General features: G+C 36.5%; 1 protein-coding gene across 1 annotated transcript in view; it reads left to right on the top strand.

The window, feature by feature from the left end:
• APPBP2 (amyloid beta precursor protein binding protein 2) overlaps nucleotides 1-25,268 on the top strand; it is a 71,281-nt gene that overhangs the window by 32,551 nt on the left and 13,462 nt on the right. Inside the window, exons 5-8 of the mRNA XM_041725237.1 lie at nucleotides 18,760-18,928; nucleotides 22,698-22,787; nucleotides 24,366-24,433; nucleotides 24,514-24,619. Of these exons, the coding sequence (XP_041581171.1) occupies nucleotides 18,760-18,928; nucleotides 22,698-22,787; nucleotides 24,366-24,433; nucleotides 24,514-24,619 (433 nt within the window). The remainder of the gene's footprint in view (nucleotides 1-18,759; nucleotides 18,929-22,697; nucleotides 22,788-24,365; nucleotides 24,434-24,513; nucleotides 24,620-25,268) is intronic.

The following is a 25,268-nucleotide window of genomic DNA, read 5'->3' as shown; positions in this document are numbered from 1 at the left end:
CCTCTGAGGTGATATTTTTATTCACAGTTTCATTAGTTTGGTCTCCTGTCTTTCATCACCAAAATATAGTTAACTTATTATGGTCACCTAAGCTTAATATTTTTTGCTTTGTCATAGAGCTTGTGTGTTCTGTTCATTGAACAAATATTTATTGAATGCCTCTGTGTACTCATAACTGTGCTAGGTATTAGATGCTGATAAAATATATGTTTTTCTTAGATGTTATTTTTTAACTTTTGCTGTTTAGATTTTCAGAATTGTATATAGAAGATTAATATTTTACTTATAAGTAACTGTTTTCTTTAAAAATACATTATTTAACATGTACTTAAAGGAAGGCAAGCAAGGCTAGAAGTAACTTTGTTTTTACTGTCTTTATTTTTTCTATGCATTTAACATTTAGTTACAGCTATTTTCATATACATGTCAAATCAATTTTGCAGAGAGAACATTTCTTAAAAAAATTTTATGAAACCAGAGAGAAATCAAAATAAAGTAAAAAAACCAAACCAAAAAACACGCAGAAATTTCTTGTCGTAAGTTAAGTTTGGTCAATTTACTGAATTTATGTTCTATTTTTATTGAATAAAGGGTCATATTTCCTTGATATCTTAGAAATGAGTTAATTAAATTGGAATCTTCAAAACTAGAAGATAGATCCTACTTTATAATACTATTGTTGATTTAATCTAAAATTGAATAAAGCACTCTTTTTTTTTTTTCTTTTTTTTTCTGCTGGGGTTCAGTCTTCTGAGGTTGTCATTACCTTGTTTTATACAGGGATTATCTGTGTTAGACAGACTTTCAAATTCTGAAATTATTTTGTAGTATGCTACCTTAATTATAAATAATATTTTAGGCAACCCAGGTGGCTCTCGTAGGACCAGGGCTCCCTTTCTCCTTCCTGTGTTGTCATCTTTATCATGTAGCTCCTATCATTGTGTCTACACAGGTTATAGGCAGGGAGAAGAGCAAAAAGCTCATGCCAGCTGAGTCTGCTTTTTCTTCTTTTCTTTCTTTTCTTTTCTTTTTTCTTTTCTTTCTCTTTCTCTTTCTTTTTTCTCTTTTCTTTTTCCTTTCCTTTCCTTTCCTTTTCTTTCCTTTTCTTCTTTTCTTTTCTGTCAGAAAAAAATAGCTTTCCCAGAAGTCTAGCCTTGTTTCTTTGCTTAACTCTCTTCAAAATTGAGACACATTCCACATATCCTTCAGCCTGTATAAGGTGATCGGGGGAGCAAAGCATTTTTTATTGTGTTTTTTAATTCTTCCTTGAATGAACTTATGGGTCTACATTAAGGAAGGGAAGGGAGGGAAAAATTGGATAGGTAATGTCAACACAGTATCTTTCTTGGCTGTTTTTTGAAACAGGCATATATGAAATTGAAAAAATACCTGAACTAAGAAGCAAAACTATTTATAATACAAGGTTACTGCTTATGTACATAGACCTTTTTTTTTTTTTTTAAGATTTTGTTTATTTATTCATGAGACAAAGAGAGAGAGAGGCAGAGACACAGGCAGAGGGAGAAGCAGGCTCCATGCAGAGAGCCCGACGCGGAACTTGATCCCGGGCCTTCAGGATCGCTCCCTGGGCTGAAGGCAGGCGCTGAACTGCTGAGCCACCCCGGGATTCCCCAGACCTTTTGTTCTTAAGAATTTTAAGTTTCAAAATAAAATGTGCTTCTATGCAGCTATTATACTTGCCAACGTCCTGGCCATTACAGGTGTATTTAATGTAATTTATATATAATATATAGTTTTGTCTCCTCTTAGTATTACTTGAAAAAAAGATTAAAATTTTTACTTAGCTTTTTTTAAAGCAAAAAAATTGGGGGGAATTAATTGATCATATGTTTAATTAAATTGGAAAAGAAGTGTATTGCAGAACAGATACTAAAGAAATTCTTTGCCTAATAACACAAGCTTTTGAACTTAATGTGAGAGTATGGACTGTTTTTGTTTTTGCCTTTTGTTTTTTAATGGGAGTTCTCTCTGCCCTTTTTTTTAAAAATTAATTTATTTCTTTTAGTACTCTACACTCAAAGTAGGGCTCAAACTCACAACCCCAACATCAAGAGTCGCATATTCCACTGATGGAGTCAGGCAGGTCCCACAAGAGTGTGTGTGTGTGGGGTTTTTTTATTTATTTATTTATTTATTTATTTATTATTTATTTATTTATTTATTTATTCATGAGAGACAGAGAGAGAGAGGTAGAGACACAGGCAGAGGGAGAAGCAGGCTCCCTGTAGGATGCTAGACGTGGGACTCGATCCCGGGTCTCCAGGATCATGCCCTGGGCTGACTGCGGCGCTAAACCGCTGAGCCACCTGGGCTGCCCAAGAGTGTGTTTTTTAATGTAATATCATAAAGGTGGTTTCTAATCTGGGCTGGCATGGAAGCAGTATAGAGCAAATGTCAGAGAATCTTCTTGTTAAATCTGCTATCACTTCTCAGTCCTTTTGCAATCCTTGAAGACTCTGCCTGTTTTCCTATACTCATTATCTATATAATAGTTTCATTTTTTCTGCCCTTGTGTCTATTGCCAAACAAATTTTTTAAATACAGAAAATTATGAAAAGAATAAATATTATCTATAATCCTGTTGCCTAGAAATAACCACAATTACTCTATTAGTGTATTTTTTTAATTTTAAGTGTGAGAGGAACTTCTGAACTGATGGAGGAAAGACTTGAATTTAGATTAAAACGAACTCTGAGTCCTACACAATTGGATTTCCTAAAATTAAAGAATACATAGAAATTGGAAGCTAGAAGACAGTAGAAGTATCTCCTTTATTATTATTATTTTTTAAGATTTTATTTATTTATTCATAGAGACACAGAGAGAGAGAGGGGGGCAGAGGCACAGGCAGAGGGAGAAGCAGACTCCATGCAGGGAGCCTGACGTGGGACTGGATCCAGGGTCCCCAGGATCACACCCCAGGCTGCAGGCAGCACTAAACTGCTGCACCACCGGGGCTGCCCAAGTATCTCCTTTATTGAAAGAAAATGGTATACTTTGCCAACTTTTAGGGTAAAATAAAGAATTTTCAGATACATAGGGATGCAATATACTTCCATGTACTTGGGCTGAAGAAAATACTCAAGAAATTTCCCTAACCAAATAAAAATTTCAGTAATAACAATTCTCAAGATAGGAGAAGATATAGAAATGGTGGTAAGCAGTGAATTTTGTAAATACATGGTTACATGTAAATGGGGTAGAAAGAAAATGAAGACCAAATTGGGAATTTTTTTTGTATGCATTTTTTATTGGAGTTCAATTTGCCAACATATAGCATAGCACTCAGTGCCCGTCAGCTAGTCATTCCAGTGCCCCGCCCACCTCCCTTTCCGCCACCCCTTGTTGGTTTCCCAGAGTTAGGTATCTCTCATGTTCTGTCACCCTCACTGATATTTCCCACTCATTTTCTCTTGTTTCCCCTTTAATCCCTTTCACTATTTTTTATAGGCGCCAAATGAATGAGACCATATAATGTTTGTCCTTCTCCGATTGACTTATTTCACTCAGCATAATACCCTCCAGTTCCATCCACGTTGAAGCAAATGGTGGGTGTTTGTCGTTTCTAATGGCTGAGTAATACTCCATTGTATATATACATAGACCACATCTTCTTTATCCATTCATCTTTCGATGGACACCAAGGCTTCTTCCACAGTTTGGCTATTGTGGACACTGCTGCTATAAACATTGGAGTGCAGGTGTCCTGCCGTTTCACTGCATCTGTATCTTTGGGGTAAATGCCCAGCAGTGCAATTACTAGGTCGTAGCTCTATTTTTAACTCTTTGAGGAGCCTCCACACACTTTTCCAGAGTGACTGTATCAGTTCACATTCCCACCAACAGTCCAAGAGGGTTCCCCTTTCTCCATATCCTCTCCAACATTTGTTGTTTCCTGTCTTACTAATTTTCACCATTCTCACTGGTATGAGGTGGTATCTCATTGTGGTTTTGATTTGTATTTCCCTGATGGCAGGTGATGCGGAGCATTTTCTCATGTGCTTGTTGGCCATGTCTATGTCTTCCTCTGTGAAATTTCTGTTCATGTGTTTTCCCATTTCATGATTGGATTGTTTGTTTGTTTCTTTGCTATTGAGTTTAATAAGTTATTTATACATCTTGGATACTAGCCCTTTATCTGATAGGTCATTTGCAAATATCTTCTCCCATTCTGTAGGTTGTCTTTTAGTTTTATTGACTGTTTCTTTTGCTGTGCAGAAGTTTTTTATCTGATTAAGTCCCAATAATCCGTTTTTGCTTTTGTTTCCCTTGCCTTCGTAGATGTATCTTGCAAGAAGTTGCTGTGGCCAAGTTCAAAAAGGGTGTTGCCTGTATTCTCCTCTAGGATTTTGATGGATTCTTGTCTCACATTTAGATCTTTCATCCATTTTGAGTTTATCTTTGTGTATGGTGTAAGAGAATGGTCTAGTTTCTTTCTTCTGCACGTGGCTGTCCAATTTCCCAACACCACTTATTGAAGAGACTGTCCATTTTCCGGTGGATAGTCCTTCCTGCTTTGTCAAAGATGAGTTGACCATAGAATTGAGGGCCCATTTCTGGGTTCTCTCTTCTGTTCCATTGATCTATGTGTCTGTTTTTGTGCCAGTACCACACTGTCTTGATGATCACAACTTTGTAGTACAACCTGAAATCTGGCATTGTGATGCCCCTGGCTCTGGTTTTCTTTTTCAATATTCCTCTGGCTATTCGGGGTCTTTTCTGATTCCAAACAAATCTTAAGATGATTTGTTCCAATTCTGTGAAGAAAGTCCCTGGTATTTTGATAGGGATTGCATTAAATGTGTAAATTGCCCTGGGTAGCATTGACATTTTCACAATATTAGTTCTTCCAATCCATGAGCATGGAATATTTTTCCATCTCTTTGTGTCTTCCTCAGTTTCTTTCAGAAGTGTTCTGTAGTTTTTAGGGTATAGATCCTTTACCTCTTTGGTTAGGTTTATTCCTAGGTATCTTATGCTTTGGGGTGCAATTGTAAATGGGATTGATTCCTTAATTTCTCTTTCTTCAGTCTCATTGTTAGTATATAGAAATGCCACTGATTTCTGGGCATTGATTTTGTATGCTGCCACACTGCCAAATTGCTGTATGCGCTCTAGCAATCTTGGGGTGGAGTCTTTTGGGGTTTCTGTGTACAGTATCATGTCATCTGCGAAGAAGGAGAGTTTGACTTCTTCTTTGCCAATTTGAATGGCTTTTATTTCTTTTTGTTGCCTGATTGCTGCAGCTAGGACTTCTAGTACTATGTTGAATAGCAGTGGTGAGAGTGGACATAAATGTCGTGTTCCTGATCTTAGGGGAAAGGCTCCCAGTGTTTCCCCATTGAGAATGATATTTGCTGTGGGCTTTTTGTAGATGGCTTTTAAGATGCTGTGGAATATTCCCTCTATCTCTGCATTCTGAAGAGTTTTGATCAGGAATGGATGCTGTATTTTGTCAAATGCTTTCTCTGCATCTGTTGAGAGGATCATATGGTTCTTGTTTTTTCTCTTGTTGATATGATCTATCACGTTGATTGCTTTACAAGTGTTGAACCAGCCTTGCATCCCGGGGATAAATCCCACTTGGTCAGGGTGAATAATCTTAATGCATTGTTGGATCCTATTGGCTAGTATCTTGTTGAGAATTTTTGCATCTGTGTTCATCAGGGATATTGGTCTATAATTCTCCTTTTTGGTGGGGTCTTTGGTTTTGGAATTAAGGTGATGCTGGCCTCATAGAATGAATTTGGAAGTATTCCATCCCTTTCTATATTTCGGAACAGCTTTAGTAGAATAGGTATTGTTTCTTCTTTAAAAGTTTGATAGAATTCCCCTGGGAAGCCATCTGGCCCTGGACTTCTGTGTGTTGGGAGGTTTTTAATGACTGCTTCAATTCCTCTCTGGTTATTGGCCTGTTTAGGTTTTCTATTTCTTCCTGTTCCAGTTTTGGTAGTTTGTGGTTTTCCAGAAATGTGTCCATTTCTTCTAGATTGCCTAATATATTGACATACAGCTGCTCATAATATGTTTTTAAAATCGTTTGTATTTCCTTGGTATTGGTGGTGATCTCTCCTTTTTCATTCGTGATTTTATTAGAATCTTTTCTCTTTTGGTTTTAATAAGGCTGGCTAATGGTTTACCTATCTTATTAATTCTTCCAAAGAACCAACTCCTGGTTTTGTTGATCTGTTCTACAGTTCTTCTGGTCTCTGTTTCAAGATTCGAGTTCTGCTCAAATCTTTATTAACTCTCTTCTTCTGCTTGGTGTAGGTTTTATTTGCTGTTCTTTTTCCAGTTCCTTTAGGTGCAAGGTTAGGTTGTGTAATTGAGTTTTTTCCAATTTTTTGAGGATTGCTTGTATTGCGATATATTTCCCTCTCAGGACCGTTTTTGCTGTATCCCAAAGATTTTGAACAGTTGTGTCTTCATTCTCATTAGTTTCCATGAATCTTTTTAATTCTTCTCTAATTTCCTGGTTGACCCTTTCATCTTTTAGCAGGATGCTCTTTAACCTCCATGTGTTTGAATTTCTTCCAAATTTCTTCTTTTGATTGAGTTCAAGTTTCAAAGCATTATGGTCTGAAACTATGCAGGGGACAATCCCAATCTTTTGGTATCAGTTAAGACCTGAATTGTGACCCAGTATGTGGCCTATTCGGGAGAAAGTTCCATGTGCACTTGAAAAGAATGTGTATTCAGTTGCTTTTGGATGTAAAGTTCTGTAAATATCTGTGAAATCCACCTGGTCCAGTGTATCCTTTAAAGCTCTTGTTTCTTTGGAGATGTTGTGCTTAGAAGATCTGTCATTTGCAGAAAGCACTGTGTTGAAGTCTCCCAGTATTAGTGTATTATTAATTGATATACTTGGCAGCTCCCACATTGGGGGCATAAATATCCATGATTGTTAGGTCCTCTTGTTGGATAGATCCTAAAGGATCTATCCTTTAGTCCTTTAGTATGATATAGTGTCCCTCTTCATCTCTTACTACAGTCTTTGGGGTAAACTTTAATTTATCTGATATGAGGATTGCTACCCCACTTTCTTTTGAGGACCATTTGTTGTTGGTTTTTTAATTTTTATTTATTTTTGATAGTCACAAGAGAGAGAGGGGCAGAGACACAGGCAGAGGGAGAAGCAGGCTCCATGCACTGGGAGCCCGATGTGGGACTTGATCCCGGGTCTCCAGGATCACGCCCTGGGCCAAAGGCAGGCGCTAAACCGCTGTGCCACCCAGGGATCCCTTGAGGACCATTTGAATGGTAACTGATTCTCCAGCCTTTCATTCTCAGGCTGGAGGTGTCCTTAGGTCTAAAATGAGTCTCTTGTAGACAGCAAATAGATGGGTCTTGCTTTTTTATCCAGTCTGAAACCCAGCGTCTTTTGATGGGATCATTAAGCCCATTCACCTTCAGAGTTACTATTGAAAGATATGAATTTAGTGTCATCATAATACCTATTCGGTCCCTGTTTTTGTGAATTATTTCTTTGGGCATCTTCTTTCTTTTACAGAGTCCCTCTTAATATTTCTTGCAAAGCCAGTTTGGTGGTCACATATTCTTTCAGTTTCTGCCTATCTTGGAAGCTCTTTATCTCTCCTTCTATTCTGAATGAGAGCCTTGCTGGATAGAGTATTCTTAGCTGCATGTTCTTCTCATTTAGGACCCTGAATATATCCTGCCAGCCCTTTCTGGCCTGCCAGGTGTCTGTGGAGAGGTCTGCTGTTTTTTTTTTTTTTTTTTTTTTTTTTTTTTTTTTTTTTTTTTTGAGAGGTCTGCTGTTAATCTAATATTTCTCCCCATATAAATTAGGGATCTCTTGTCTCTTGCTGCTTTAAGGATTTTCTCTTTATCTTTGGAATTTTCAAGTTTCACTATTAAATGTCAAGGTGTTGAATGGTTTTTATTGATTTTAGGGGGCTGGGATCTCCCTATCTCCTGGATCTAATGCCTGTTTCCCTCCCCAAATTAGGGAAGTTCTCAGCTATGATTTGTTCTAATATGCTTTCTGGTCCTCTGTCCCTTTCAGCGTCCCCTGGAACCCCAGTTAAATGTATATTTTTCCTTCTGATACTGTCATTTATATCCCTTAACTTTTCCTTATGGTCTTTTAATTGTTTTTCTCCTCTTTTTTCCTTAGCTTCCTTCCTTTTTTTTTTTTTTTTTTAAATTGAAGGAAGGCTTTCCTTTTTTTTTTTTCTTTTTTTTTTTTAATTTTTTTATTTTATTTATGATAGTCACTTAGAGAGAGAGAGAGAGAGAGAGAGGCAGAGACACAGGCAGAGGGAGAAGCAGGCTCCATGCAACGGGAGCCCGATGTGGGATTCGATCCCGGGTCTCCAGGATCGCGCCCTGGGCCAAAGACAGGCGCCAAACCGCTGCGCCACCCAGGGATCCCCTTTAGCTTCCTTCCTTGATATCAACTTGTCTTCTATGTCACTCACTCTTTTTTCTACCTCATTAATCCTCATCGTTAGGACCTCTGGTTTGTTTTTTTTGTTGTTGTTGTTGTTTTTTTAATTTTTTTTATTTATTTATGATAGTCACACAGAGAGAGAAAGAGAGAGGCAGAGACACAGGCAGAGGGAGAAGCAGGCTCCATGCACCGGGAGCCTGACGTGGGATTTCCGGGATCGTGCCCTGGGCCAAAGGCAGGTGCCAAACTGCTGCACCACCCAGGGATCCGAAGACCTCCAGTTTGGATTGCATCTCATTTAATTGATTTTTAATTTTGGCTTGATTAGTTCTAAATTCTGTAGTCATGAAGTCTCTTGAATCATTTATGCTTTTTTCCAGAGCCACCAATAGCTTTATAATTGTGGTTTTGGGGATCCCTGGGTGGCGCAGCGGTTTAGCGCCTGCCTTTGGCCCAGGGCGCGATCCTGGAGACCCGGGATCGAATCCCACGTCGGGCTCCCGGTGCATGGAGCCTGCTTCTCCCTCTGGCTATGTCTCTGCCTCTCTCTCTCTCTCTCTCTCTCTCTGTGACTATCATAAATAAATAAATAAATAAATAAATAGATAGATAGATAGATAGATAGATAGATAGAAAATTGATAATTGTGGTTTTGACCTGGCTTTCTGACACCAAATTGTAATCCAAATTCTGTAATTCTGTGGCAGAGTACTGTTTTTGATTCTTTCTTTTGTGGTGAGTTCTTCTTTCTAGTCATTTTGCTCAGTGCAGAGTGGCTAAAAACGAGTTGTACTTGTTAGAAGTGCAGACTCTTCTCTCTTTTGCGTTCCATCTGTTCTCTCTTTAAATCTCAGATCGAATTTGTAGGTCTTCAGGTTGATTTGAAGGTTGTCTAGGTAAGTTGGTGGGGACAGGTGACTTGGGGATCCTACACCTCTGCCATCTTGCTCCGTCCCCCTGGGAATTTGTAGTATGTTTTAAGGATTTTTTTTTTTTTTGCAAACTGGAAATGAAAGGGAAATTTTAGAAATAACATAAAACCTAGAAGAAAACATAAACCTAGAAGAAATTAAATTCTAGGTTACCACTTACTATTAAATGTCAGGTAAGATTTCTTTTTTCCCTGAAAATGAATTGTTGGTAAGTTGCCTTACAAAGCCCCTCGTGTAATGTGATGTTCTTTCAAGTTTATCATTTTTACTATTTGGGAAAGAAATGTTAGCCTGAAAACTCAGCCAGTGCCAGTGTCAGGAAATTCATAGAGACCACCTGGCAGAATTTTCATTTTGAGGAAGTAATGGAATTTAATACATTCACGATTATATTTCCATTAACTGCCTTCTTAAAGTTTACTTGTTTTTAGTAACCTTTATACCCAGTGTGGGACTCAAATTCACAACCCCAAGATCAACTGAGATCAAGAGTCTCATGCTTACCCAACTGAGCCAGCCAGGCACTCTTTCACTGCCTTTTTAAATACTACTTTAAAAAATGATACAGTGAGTTTGGTCAGGGAGATTGTGGCTGTCTACTTGCCTTAGGTGGATCAGAAAAGCCCAACAATTTTAATGCTTTGCAGATGGTTATGGTGTCTTTGGATAAAATTTCTGGCAACATCATATCAGACTCAAAAGTGCTGATTTTCAAACATAGTAAAAACATTTTACTCTGAAATACTGTTAGATGACTCAAAAACTAGTTACGGTGATGACAAAGGTAAATGTTTTAAGATGTATGTGGATAGTTTGTATAAAATTATTCCATAAATTGCAAAGAGAAAAAGCAATTTTTAAAAATTTAATTTAGATTTTAGATAGGTATATATAACATAAAGATGATTTAAATATTATAAGTTTAAAAATGCTATCCTATATATCCCTACAACTTGATATATTCAAGTTAGGGGAAAAAAACCTTTTTGTGTAGAAAATGGAGGCTCTTGTTATTATATTCAGGTTGTTTTATATTGGGTATATGCGATAGTGTATTTTAAAAATACAAATTTGAGAAAATGTAGTGGTACAAGATGTTTGTTACAAAGGTCTCATCTGGGATGCCTAAGTGGTTCAGCGGTTTAGTGTCTGCCTTCAGCTCAGGTTGTGATCCTGGGGTCCTGGGATTGAGCCCTGCCTCGGGATCCCCACAAGGAGCCTGCTTCTCCCTCTACCTATATCTCTGTCTGTCTGTCTCTCTCTCTCTGTGTCTCTCATGAATAAATAATTAAAATCTTTCAAGATAAAAAAAAGGGTCTCATCTTGGTAAGCGAAGTAGGACTGGCTATTATTATTTAATGTTCAAACATTACTGGTGCTAGGGGTGGATATATAACAACTTATACAATAGGCATTTTAAATTAGGTAGTTCGAGTAGGGTTAAGATTAGAAAGTTGTCCAAGCTAGATAAAAACAAAGAGAATAGAGGAAATAACTAAGTATGGTAAATGAAAAAGCTAATGACAAAAATAATATGAAAAGCTTAAAACCCCAAATATAACTATCATCACAATACATGTAAATAGTCTCAATTGCTCTATGTAAAGGAGGCAACTATCAAAAGAGTTAAAAAATTAAATTTAGGTACATATTGTTAAAACACCCTTTAAACAGTATTAACAATAAAGCAAAGTTCAGGATAAAAACCATTAGTTGATACAAAAGGGATATTGTTAATAAAATGTATAGTCCACCAAAAGCTTATAAACTCCATGTATAGCAAATAAGATAGCAGCCCTCTATATAAGCAGTATACCCTCGAAATGCAACGAATTTGATAAAAAGATAATTAGTACGATGTTGAATGCCCCAGGGTAGGTTAATTCGGAATTCATATAGGTTATCAAGGAACTCAATTTTTTCTGTATGTCTGCTTCTCTATCCTCAGTGCTGGTTTTGACTTTGGCTAGCTCCCAAGTGGTTGTAAGAATGCTGCCATGTTTTGAAATACCACATGCAGTTTTCATATTGTCCAGCACAGGAAAGACTTCCTTTCCAAGTACCATATTTTATCTTTAATGACAGGGAACCTTTCTCAGGAACCACCCAACCAGCCCATCTTGGAGTCTCATTAGCCAGAGCTAGTTCATTTGGTGACCTCTGAATCAATCACTGGCAAGCAGAATAGGACCACTACACTGTGATTGGCTTAAACTACTCATGATTTATTCTTGAGTCTTATGAAAAAGGTCAATGCCTAAACAAAATCAGACTTCTGCCAACAAGCATGAGGTGGGGAAAAAGACTGTTAGGAAGCCAGCCATGTCTGCAACATTTCACAGTCTGCGCTCACACTTAAAATCACACCAGACTGACCAAAAAAAAAAAAAAAAGTTAGGCATCACTACTACCTTCCAGAACTCTATGAATACAGATGTAAAAATTCTCAACGAAGGACTCCTGGGTGGCTCAGGGTGTGATCCCCGGTCCCAGGATTGAGTACCTTATCGGGCTCCCTATGGGGAGACTGCGTCTCCCTCTGCCTGTCTCTGCCTCTCTGTGTGTTTCTCATGAATAAGTAAGGAAAATCTTTAAAAAAATTTTTTTTCTCAACAAAATACTAGCAAATTAAGCCAGTAGCATATGAGATTATACTCTATAACTAATTGGGATTTATTCCAGGAATGCAATGATGGTTAACATAAGAAAGTCGATGAAGTAATATGCCACATTAAAAGAAAGAAGGAAAAAAACACAACCCTCTCAATAGACACAAAAGACATTTGACAAAACCCAACACCTTTTCTTTTTTCTTTTTTTTTAAAGATTTTATTTATTTACTCATGAGAGATAGAGAGAGGTTCACAGACACAGGCAGAGGGAGAAGCAGGCTCCATGCAGGGAGCCCGATGTGGGACTCAATCCCGAGTCTCTAGGATCACGCCCTGGGGGCGCTAAACCACTTAGCCACCCGGGCTGCCCCCAACACCTTTTCATAATAGAACATTCAGAAAACTGGGAACAGAAGAGTTCCTGAATATGATAGCATTGATGAAGAATCCACAGCTGACATAGTGAGTGACATAGTGACATATGTGACATAGTGACAAAGACTGAAAGCTTTGCCCCTAAGATAAAAAACAAGACCAAGGATGCCTGCTTTTAGTACTCTTATTCCACATTGCCTTGAAAGTTCTAACTAAAAAAAAAAAGAAAAAGAAAAAGAAAGTTCTAACTAAGGAAATGAGACAAGAAAAAGAAAAAAAGGCATCCATATTGGAAATAGAGAAGTAAAACCATCTCTGTTCACAGGACAGTTGGATTTCATCAAAATAAAAAACTACATGCATGTTATTATCAAGAAAGTGGAGTTGGGGAATTGAAAATATTTGTAGATCATATATCAGAGAATGGTCTAGTATCCAGAATGTATCAAAAACTACAGCTCTACAACAACAAACAACCCAATTAAAAAATGAGTAAAGGACTTGAGTACATATTTGTCCAAGGAAGAGATATAAAACAGGCAATAAGCACATGAAGAGATGTTCAGGATCACTTTTCAATAGGGAAATGCAAATCAAACATGAAATACCACTTTACACATACCAGGATGGCTGTAATTAAAGAAAAAAAAAAAAACGTGAAGTGTTACCAAGAATGTGAAGGGATTGGGATCCTTGCTAATGGGAGTGTAAAATGGTACAGCTGGAGTAAAGGAAGAATGGAAAGCAATTGCTTGTTACAGAGTTTTCTTTTTGGAGTGCTGGAAAAGTTTTGGAAATACATGGTGGTGATGGTTCAGTGACATTGTAAATAAAATGGCATTGAATTGTATGCTTCAAATGGTTAGTACGGCAGATTTGTGTTATGTATTTCACCACAATAACAGAATATATAACAGTTTTTATTATTTAACCCTCTCCTTTCAGTCTATCTTTATTTCCAAAAAATTTTTTTAAAGATTTATATATTTATTCATGAGAAACATACACACACAAAAAGAGAGAGGCAGAGACATAGTCAGAGGGAGAAGCAGGCTATAGGCAGGATCCCGATGCGAGACTCCATCCCGGATTCCGGGGTCACAACCTGAACTGAAGGCAGCTGCCCAACTGTTGAGCCACCCAGGCATCCCTATTTCCAAAATTCTTTTTTTTTTTTTTTAAGACCTATTTCCAAAATTCTTTTTTTTTTTTTTTTGATTGATTGAAGATTTTATTTAGGTAGTCTATTTCCAAAATTCTTAAGTAGGTCTTAGAAAAATATTCTTATAAGCAGGAGAAAGATTATTTTCCTTCACATTCACCTTTTTTTTTTTTTACATTCACCTTTAACGTATTTATTTTTGTTGTGTTTAATGAGGATCTAGCTAGTCATCTTGCTTAGTCTTATAATGAGTATAGTCGTAAACCAATGGCTTCTAAACTTGTAGGGGTGTCTGACTGACTTAGTAGAGCATGCAATTCTTGATCTCAGGGTTGTAAGTTTGAGCCCCACATTGGGTGAAGAGATTACTTTTAAAAATCTTTTTTTTTTTTAATTTATTTATTCATGAGAGACATAGAGAGAGAGGCAGAGACACAGGCAGAGGGAGAAGCAGGCTCCATTCAGGGAGCCCGACATGGGACTCGATCCCGGGTCCCCAGGATCACACCCTGGGCTGAAGGCAGCGCCAAACCGCTGAGCCACCCAGGCTGCCCTACTTAAAAAAATATATTTGCCTTCAAAAAAATGAGTAGTTTAACCAGTTAAATAGTGATTGCTTTTGACAATAGCTCTTGATCAAGTAGATGTGATTGTATTTTCTCATAAAAATAACACTGTGGGAAGGAGGGTATAGGAGAAATCTCTGTACCTTCAGCTCTATTTTACTGTGAACCCAAAACTGCTCTTTTTTTTTTTTTAAAGATTAATTTGAGGGTATCCCTGGGTCACTCAGTGGTTTAGTGCCTGCCTTTGGCCCAGGATGTGATCCTAGAGTTTCGGGATCGAGTCCCACGTCGGGCTCCCTGCATGGAGCCTGCTTCTCCCTCTGCCTGTGTCTCTGCCTCTCTCTCTCTCTCTCTCTCTCTCTCTCTGTCTCTCATGAATAAATAAATAAAATCTTTAAAAAAAAAAAGGATTTATTTGAGAAGGAAAGTACGAGCAGTGGACAGAGTAGGAAGCAGAGGGGCAGACTCCCTACTGAGCAGGGAGATGAATAGGGCTCAATCCCAAGACCCTGAGATCATGACCTGAGCCGAAGTCAGACACTTAACTGACTTAACCACCCAAGTATCCCTAAAACTACTCTTAAAAATAAAATATTTTCTAAAGATAATAAAATACTATGCTTAAATTGAAGAAACCCATTTGGAGAACCTTGAGAACCTGCCTTTTCATTAGGCTGAGTTTTAAGGCAAAATTAGATCCTCAGTTGGACCAAAAGTTTCTTGGATCCTTCATCCTGTTCCATGTCAGCCCAGATGGGTGTACAGACCTTGAAGAGTCTCCATATGTTTAATTTGCCCTTTTGTTTCAATAGACAACCAGCAGGGACTGGAGAAAATATCAAGCTGTGCTTCTCTGGCTTAAAATACTTAGTTTGCTATTCCATCATATGCCAATTATTAAATAATTTCTAGAAATCGTTTTTTTAGAAGGAGTATCTCCAGTGAATGTTGTTAGAAATGCAATTCTTAGTATTGTAGAAATGAGAAGTGAATACTGTGCTTTTCATTCTGTAAATTTACAATCTATGCTTGAGTTTAACCTTTTCCTATTGAACCATTTGGATAATTATCAACTCCTCTCTGATACCTATCCTTTTTTCTTAAGGTCTTTTTTCATCTGGACTTTTATAATACCTTCTGTCCTGATTCCCTTGCTTCCACTCTTGGCTTTATTATAATCCATTTTCTTTTTCTTTCCTTCTCTTTCTTTTTAAGATATTTGCTTGTTTGAGAGAAAGAGAGAGCTCCAGCAAGAGAGAGAACACAAGCAGTAGGAGGGGCAGAGGCAGAAGCAGGAAGCCCAATTCAGAGCTCCATCCCAGGACTCTGGGATCATGACCTGAGTTGAAGGCAGCCGATTAACCAGCTGCGCCACCCAGGCACCCCTATAATCCATTTTCCACACTGTAGCCAGAGCAATCCTTCTAGAGTTAAACTGTCCAGTATTGTAGTCATTAACCATATATGACTATTTAAATTAATTACAGTTAAAAATTAAAAATAAAAAAAAAAAAAGAAATTAAAAATCAGTCCTTAGTCACACTAGGCACATTTGAGATACTCAGTAGTCACTTGTGGTTACTGGCTACCAGATTGAGCAGAGCATATCAAGAACATTTCTAGGAAATTCTAATAGATAGCATTGTTCTAGAGGATAAATGAAATCACATCTCACTATTACAACCAAAATTTCTTACCCTGACAAGGCCCTATAAAATCTTTCTAATCTCTGCCTTTTTATCTCTTTTTATATAACCCTTTATTCATAATACCTCAGACAGGTTGGTCTTCTGTCTGTTCTTTGGTTAATGCCAGAATTTTTTTCCCTTTCTCAGAGCTTTGCACTTGTTATTCCTTCTATTTGAATATTTTTAAAACGATTTATTTCTTTTAGAGAGAGGGGGCCAGATGGAGAGGGAAAGAGGGAATCCCACGCAGACTCCCCTCTGAGCATGGAGCCCGACATGGGGCTTGATCTCACAACTTGAGCTGAAATCAAGAGTGTGATGCTCCATCAATTAAGCTACCCAAGTGCCCCAGTTATTCCTTCTGTTTGAAACATGCTTCTTCCCACACCTTTACATGATTGCTTCTTCATCATTTAGGCATCAACTCAAATTTACCTTCTCAAGAGAATTATTCCCTGTCTACCCTGAAAACCTCCTTTTAAGAAGTTCCTGGTCAGGTGGCCTGGCTGGCTCACACTCTCTTTTTCAAATAAATAATTTTTTTTTTTTTTTTAAAAAGGAGTTCTTGATCATTGGGGCACCTGAGTGGGTCAGTTGGTTGGGCATCCAACTCTTAATTTCAGTCAGGTGGTGGGATCAAGCCCTGAGTCAAGTTCCATGCTCAGCATGGAGTCTGCTTGAGTTTCTCTCCCTCTTCTCCTTCTTTCCGCTCTTGAGTGCACATGCACGCCCTCTCTCAAATAAATGGATAAATCTTTAAAAAAAAAAAAAATCCTGATTATGGGATGCCTGGCTGGCTCAGTCATGGAGCATGTGACTCTTGATCTCAGATTTGTGAGTTTGAATTTAAGAAATAAAATCTTTTTAAAAAAGCATCTCCTGATTATAATACCTTATTTTTATAATATTCATAGCATTTTTAAAAGATATTTATTTATTTATTTATTTATTTATTTATTTATTTATTTGAGAGACAGAACATGAGCAGAGGGAGGAGAAGCAGATGCCCTTACTGAGTAAGGAGCTGGATGTAAGGCTATATCCTAAGACCCCAGGATTATTTCTGAAGAGAGGCTTAACCGACTGAGCTAATAAGCAGATGTGCCAATAGCATTTATGTTTAAAGGGAAGTCTTACTTACTAGTGTGTTTGTCTGTCCTAACACTCCTTCCCCCTAGAGTGAAGTTTCTTATAAGAGGTCTTGTTTACCACTGTATCCCTTTCACCTAAAAAGATGATACATAATATGGTGGTAAGTCAATAATTGACTGTAAGAGTCTTTCAAAACTTTATTATATGAACTACATATTTCTTTTTCAGGTAATCTTTTACTAGATTTCAGTTTTCTTTCCTACATAATGGATTTCATTGTAACAGATCATTGCAAACTTCTTGGTTATTAGATCACCATTTAGCAATTAAGTGACATTGTCTCTTTTTCTGTACCAGTACACTTCAGCAGGAAAAATTTTCTGTATACCAAAACATTCTTTCTACTTTTATATTTCTGCATAAAAATATAAATCCAATCAACTCACCATTCTAGAGTAGCTTAAAATTACTATATGTATAGTAATTGTACATATTTGGAATTTGGTACTTTGGTACTATAAAAGTGCTTTTAATTTGGAATTTGGTACTATAAAAGATCCTCCACTCAGAACTTTGCGTTAACCTTAGTATATTATTTTGCTTGAGAGTGTTTTAGTCTTTTCTAAAAGCAGATAACTATATGGTGAGTGTTGCAAGGATGTGCATTGGCATTATATAATATCTCCTAACCTTGGGATGCCCGGGTGGCTCAGCAGTTGGGCATCCCTGCCTTCGGCTCAGAGTGTGATCCCGGGTCTGGGCATCGAGTCCCTCATAGGGCTCCCCATGAGGAGCCTGCTTCTTTCTCTGCCTATGTGTCTCTGCCTCTCTCTGTGTGTCTCTCATGAATAAATAAATAAAATCTTAAAATCTCCTACCTCATTGAATAGTGTTGATTCATTTGAAGTTCTTCCATGTTTTCCCTGACTGTACAAAGAAATTATAGAGATTAGAAGATTGTTAGATGTTTCTCATCCTGGGTCATTGATCTGTTAAAGTTTTTGGTATAGATAGAAAAAAAATTTTTTTTTTAAATATCTGTTTTTTATATTCCTGAAGAATGCTTCCCAGATTCTCCATACTTGGTTTCTTTTAAATGATTTTTATGCCCTTTTGCCTCTCAGGGCTGAGCATTTTCAGACAGTTGTATTGGCCTGATATGTGCACAATAATGCATAATAATAGGTCATAAATATATGTCTGGTCCTCCCAGTTCTTACATCATCTATATAGATGTATAGGTATCATAGTCTGATCTAATGCATTTTACTAGTCTTGCATATCATTAGATAATGCACATGGTTTTATAGTTACTCCATATGAAGAACTATATTTTTCCACCATAGAAGATAAAGGTTATAAAGGAAATAGGTGACAATTCTATTTTCAGTGAACTTTTACCCTTACTGGAAAGATAACAAAAAATGAGCTTTTATGAAGCAATATGAGATGAGACTACTGATCAAGTGTTGCAAAAATATGCTAGAAAAAAGAATGGAAAGTAATGGTAGGTAGTAGTATTCATGTTGATTTTAATTTCCTCATTTTCTAAATTTTTTATAATGAGACCGCATTACTTTTGGATTTGGAACAAGAGTTAAGTATTAGATGTAGCACATACTGAGTGTACGATGTATACAAAATATTTAAAGAAAAAGAATAAGAGTTGGGTGAGATTAATCGTGGGTGGTTTTCTGGGAAGAGCGTATGCTATTAAAGTGCTTTGGTCAGTCTTGGTTTGGGCCAGACCGTTATTTTCCATTGCTGCTTCAGTTTTCACATCCAGTTTCCTTAATCCATTTTTTTTTCCCTTAATTCATTTTGGTACTAAGTCATGATCTATAAGAGGACCATGCTGGAATATCAAAAATAGAGGAATGTTATTTCTACTTTTGCAGGTTGCTTCATGTGCGAAATGGAAACTGCAAATATCACTTGGGTGAAGAAACATTTAAGTTAGCTCAGACATACATGGAGAAACTCTCAAAACATGGCCAGCAAGCAAACAAAGCTGCACTGTATGGAGAACTGTGTGCACTACTCTTTGCAAAAAGTCACTATGATGAGGTAAGTGTTTTGAAATGCATTTCATTGTGATCAGCAAGTAGCTATAAACAAAGGGTAAAATAAAAACAAACACATAAAAAAAAAAAAAAACTCAGAGCAACCTGATAGTTGCAGGGCATGGTAGACAAAATAGGTAAAGAGTATTAAGAGTCTAAAATGTCCAGTTATAAAATAAGTCCTGGAGATGAAAAGTACAGCATGGGGAATATAGACAATAATATTGTAATAAAGTTGTATGGTGAGAGATGGTAACTACACTTATTGTGGCAAGTATAGCATAATATATAAAATTGTCAAATCACTATGTAGTACACCTGAAACTATTATAACATTGTGTGTTAGGTATACCTCAATTTTTTAAAGAAGGATAAATCGTAACCTTCTATTTGTCTTAATTTTATTTTCACATACTAGGTTTACTTAGAGCAGTATACATTTGTAATGGAATATTTAAAGTGAGACAAAAAGAGTATTCCACAAGATGTGTTTTAAACATACACGTGTAAAAATGAAGTAAAATAAACTTACACATGTATGATTTATGGCCTTTTTTTTTAAATTTGACCAACTATATCTCTACTTAAATTATTTTGATGGGCATGCTCTATCAAATGAACCTTTAATAAATGCTTTTTTATTGGATGTTTAGCTCTGTGTAAACTCTTATAACTTAAAGGCATTCATTTTATTTTTTAAGATTTTTTTTTTTTTTTTTTTAATTTCACGAGAGACCCAGAGAGAAAAAAGGCAGAGACACAGGCCGAGAGAGGGTGAAGCAGGCTCCATGTAGGGAGCCCGATGTGGGACTCGATCCCAGGACCCCAGGACCATGCCCTGGGCCAAAGGCAGGTATTAAACCACTGAGCCACCCAGGTGTCCCTAAGATTTTGTTTATTAGAGAGCATATTAAAGAGAGAACGCGCATGAGCAGAGGAAGGGGCAGGGGGAGAAGCAGACTCCCTGCTGAGCCTGATACAGGGCTTGGTACTGAGACGCTGGGATCATGACCTGAGCTGAAGGCAGACCCTTAACTGACTGATACACCCAGGCACCCCAGAGGCATTCATTTTAATGGGAAGCTAGATTTTATTTATCCTTTTTTTGCATTGTTTTGCTCCTTCTTCTGCCTTATAAGATGGCTTCCCTCCTGTCTTTATGCTATCAAATTAATGCTTCAGTGCTGATGAATATATAGTTGAAAAGTGAACTATAAAATCTGTTTAACTCCTATACTTGGTTGTTTTCTCTATGGAAGAATATCATAATTATTTTATGTTGCCACATAGCTGTCATTTAGGTTTCATATTTTATAATTATCCCTATCAATTTTTGCCCCATTAATATTTTATATTTAAAGGAAAATTACAATTAGAGGTAAAACTAGAAAATTCTATGTCGGCAAAGTGATATTGTACAACGCTGATGCTAGGATCTTTCTTATTATCCATAGAAGAAGGCATCAGATCTACATGTAAAAATCTAAAACCCTTATCAACAGGCCTACAATTTCTTGGGGGGGTGTTATGTATGTTCTTCTGGTTATTTTTGTTGATGAATTCCTACATCTGCTGGATTAGTACTGATGATGGATTGTTTTGCTGCCCCTTGTGTGCAGTGATTGTTCCATAGCTTATCAACCCAAATACAGAATTTGGTCTCTGTCTCTCTGTAATTTTCACACGCCAAGAACAAAGAACCCCATTCACAGAAGGCCTTTATGTGGATAGCTGACTTTACTGGAAATGAGAGTGAGATATACAATAGTTTGAGTATTAGAAATGCCTACCTTAAAAGTAATTCAAGTGCTCAACCATCTTTATATATCTCTGCATAGGAACTCTTTTTTTTTAGAGTAAGCTCTGCATTCAGTGTGGGACTTGAACTCATGACACCAAGATCAAGAGTTGCATGCTCTACTGACTGAGCCAGCCAGGCGCCCCAGATAATTTATTTTAAATATAGGTGTTTGTCATTGATAGCTCCAGGAAAGTACACAAATATTGAGGCTATAGTTTGATGAATTATCACCATGTTTTGATATTAGCATGGACCAGGCTATGCTGAGGCAATATAAGCTCCAAAATAGCAGTGACGTGGAAAAATAAGTTTATTTCTTACTCATGCTACATCCTGTCTTAGGATGCCTGTGGCTCTGCTTAACATTCTGTTTACACTTTGATCAAAATCCCATGTGATGGAGCATTCTCTATCTAGAAATTACCAGCTTCAGAGCAGAGGCAAAAACATCATGAGGAAGTGCCACTTGCTCTTAGAGCTTTTTCCCAGAAAGTGCACTTTTCACTTCTCATATTTTAATTAATTTTTTAATTGACCAAAGAAATCACATGACCACTGTCATCTTTAATGTGTAAGGGAAGTATATCCTTCCCCAAGGAAGTAAATATTTTAAAGCAGTATCACAGTCTACTACAGTTCTAAAGATTTTAACTTACTATTCTGGAAGAAAATCTGCTTATTTAGCATCTTAAAAACAAACCAGGTATTTTGGCCTAAATCACATACATTTCATTTTTTACATCAAAATTGATTCTGAATCTTTTAGGTGGAATGGAAGTGAAGGAAGCTTGCAGAGGAAAACTAATGTTTATTTTTTTAATATTTTCTGTTTTTCCTTCCCCCCCTACCCCATTCCTTATGATCCTTTTATAATATTGGGAGTTTTTTTTTTAAGATTTTATTTATTTATCTATTTCTTTCTTTCTTTTTTTTTTTTAAAGATTTTATTTATTCATGAGAGCTACAGGGAGAGAGAGGCAGAGATCTAGGCAGAGGGAGAATCAGCTCCATGTAGGGAGCCCGATGTGGGACTTAGTCCCAGGACTCCAGGATCATGCCCTGAGCTGAAGGCAGACGCTCAACCACTGAGCAACCTAGGTGTCTCTATCTATTTTTTATTTATTTATTTATTTATTTGACAGAGCATGCGTACACAAGAGAGAACACAAGCAGGGGGAAGGGTAGAGGGAGAAGCACTCTCCCCATTGAGCAAGGAGCTGGGCTTGATCCCAGGATTCTGGCATCATGATCTGAGCCTAATGCAGATGCTTAACTGACTGAGCCACCAAAACACCCCTATAATATTGTTTTGTTTCTTTGAAACAGTTCTTATTATCCAAAGTAATTTGTTCTACTCTTTTTTTTTTTCCCCTTCCACTAAGTACTAGAAGAGGAAGAACAACATGCTATGTTTTTTTCTCCCAGTAGGTACCTAGGTACTAGCACATTGCCTGGCACTTAGCCTCTCTGCACCTCAGTTTCCCATAATAGTATGCATCCCATAGGACTGTTGTGTTAATTAAATGTGTTAATGCATATAAAGGGCTTGGAACAATAGCTCTCACAAAGTAAGCAGTCAACTAAACAGTTGAGATACAAAATAAATATTACAGTAGGGGAAGAAAGTGCAGGAAGTCAAATATAAGGCTGAAACCTGGAAAATAAGTTCTGTGGGTTTAGTTCAGGAAAGAGGAATATATATATATAAGGCAGAGGGAACAGTATATGCAAAGGCTTTCTTTGGATAAGAAAGAATGTGCGTCCTTGGTTTCTTTTGTGTCACTTTATTCAAAGAAAAGTATAACAAACTTAAACTTTCAAGAAAACTGAGTCTCAGAAAATTTTAAGTGTAGATATTTTGTGTGTTTCCTTATTTAGGTACTTGAAAGCTTGGGAGAAAGATACATAGTCATTTCATTAAATATTGTCAATTTGATTTATCAGTTTTTGCTCTTCTGTAAATATCTTTTAGGCTTACAAATGGTGCATTGAGGCAATGAAAGAAATCACAGTGGGCTTACCAGTCAAAGTTGTGGTGGATGTTTTAAGACAAGCTTCCAAGGTGAATATAGTGTTAAAATTATTAATAAATTATAAGATTTAGCAAGCTTTACATTTGTTGTATTATTTAACAAGTTAGGTATTGCATGCTTCATGGACTAACAAGGTCTATTTGTTGAGTTTCTGTGCTAAGTTTTAGAAATCTGGTTTCTAAAACCATTTTACATATAGAATTGAACTAATTTTCTCATACTCAGAAAACCCTTGAAAAAATAATTTTAATGATTCAGCTCACTGAACTACAGATTGAGGCAGTATTTTGGTGCTATTCTAGTTTGAGTTTGCTTTTGTTTTTCTCAACCATTCCAGCAACCTGAATTCCTCATGCCACAATTGTATGGACTTAATCATTTTTCTCCTAAAGATTAGCTTAGTTCTAAAGCTTTGATAGTGTTGCAGCCTCACAGTGTCACAGCTTCCTGTACTTGACCTGCTGGGTGACACTTGCTTGATATCCCCTTTAATTTCTTCTTATTCTGTAAACAAATGCATTCACTCTTTGAAGCCATTTAGTAATATTTTAAAATTGCTGGCTTGATGTACTTGAGGCTTTAAAGCATTGATGTACTTTTCAAATACATTCTTTCTACCCAGAGGTTTTTTGATTTTGAATATTTTATTTTGGTTGGCTTTAATTATGGAGATTTCAATTAGGAGAAAGATTCTAAAATTATAGTTTTAGAAGAGTCTAAGATTTCTGTGAAACTAAAGTCATTTTAGACAAGTACATAGCATAACTTCAGAGTCTTATCAGAGCTAGAAGAGGGATATTAATGTATTTTTTTAAGTTTTTTTTTAAGATTTTATTTATTTATTTATAAGAGACACAGAGAGAGGCAGAGACACAGGCAGAGGGAGAAGCAAGCCCCCTGCAGTGAGCCCAGTGTGGGGCTCAATCCCAGGACCCCAGGATCACACCCTGATCCAAAAGCAGACACCAAACACTGAGCCACCCAGGCATCCCTATATTTTTAAAGTTTTAAATTAAACATTGGATATGCAGTGATTGTAAAGACAGTTTAATATATGTGTAAGATTTATATTTCTATATGCAGGTAATATTTAGAGTTTGAAAACTACTGACTATTTTTATGAATCAAAATATTTTAAGAATAGGAAAACTTGAAATTCTATGCATTTTAAAATTAACAGATGAAAACTAAATAGAACTCTATAACTGGGATATAAATAAGTAACTTAAAAATACTATGTTTAAAAAAAGAAGAAAATACTATATTGAACGAACCCTCCCCCTACTTTATTATACAATCTGGAAGGATGGGAGTATATCAGCTTTGTAAGGTAACTTTGTTATAACAAGTTTGTATTAGCATGAATGTCAAAATTTTAAACTTTATAATTTCTCAGGATATATATAGATCTGTTTATAATAGAATTATTGAGTACTTGGAAGAGAAGAAATTACAAGAGTGTATATACACACACATACACACACACACTCATGTATATATATGTTTGAGGATGCTTTTGACCATCATCGTCTGATTATATAATCTGTACTTATTTTAGCACACTAACTGTTTGAGAGTTATTTAATAATGTCTCACTTTATCCTTAGGCTTGTGTTGTAAAACGTGAATTTAAGAAAGCAGAACAGTTAATTAAACATGCAGTGTATTTGGCACGGTAGGTGATTGTTATTAAAAATACCATTTCAAATTGTCTCCCTCTACCTTATATCCTAATGGTTTTATATCTTTTTATAGGGATCATTTTGGATCCAAACACCCAAAATATTCTGATACACTGCTAGATTATGGGTTCTACTTACTCAATGTAGATAATATCTGTCAGTCTGTTGCAATTTATCAGGTATGTTAACAGTTATGCTTCTTTTATTTCAACCTGAATTGACTTGCTGCCCTGTATTTGCAGTATATAACCCACTCTCTAAAAACAACTCTTTTTGACCCCCTCCTCATATATGAGACAACATTCTTTTATTAAATAATATGTAGAAGGACTAGAAGTAAAATGTTTTAGGAGTTAACCATCCAGGAAAAGAATTTTTGGCTTGTGGGCTCATAAATAAGAGTACTTTTCCATTTTTCATTTGCTCAGGTGATGGCTTATCTTCTTTGTTGATTTAGTATAAGTCATTACAGCTGTCTTTGTAATAACAAGGAGGGTTGATAACAATTATTTTAGGCCGTGTATTAGTCACTCTCAGGTAAATGTGTTACACCATCACTCTAGACAAGGAAGGTATCCTTGATGTTTATAGTTCACTTATGAAGAAGGATATAGAGAAAAATACTGATGTGATTCCCAGACATATGAATAATTTTTATTGTGAAACCTTTGCCTTTTAAGTTAGATTCAGTCTTCAGAAAATCAGGCCTTATGGGTAACTTTTATGTTCTCTTGTGATTTCAATATAGGACTTTTGCTTCAAAACTGATGGTATTGATATATAGAACATATATTTAAATTACTAGGATGCTTAATATTACTGGGTAAT

The sequence above is a fragment of the Vulpes lagopus genome, chromosome 12 (assembly GCF_018345385.1).
Source record: "Vulpes lagopus strain Blue_001 chromosome 12, ASM1834538v1, whole genome shotgun sequence".
NCBI classification, from domain to species: domain Eukaryota; kingdom Metazoa; phylum Chordata; class Mammalia; order Carnivora; family Canidae; genus Vulpes; species Vulpes lagopus.
Note: the sequence above shows the minus strand (reverse complement) of the source record. Positions and strands in the feature narration are given on the sequence as shown.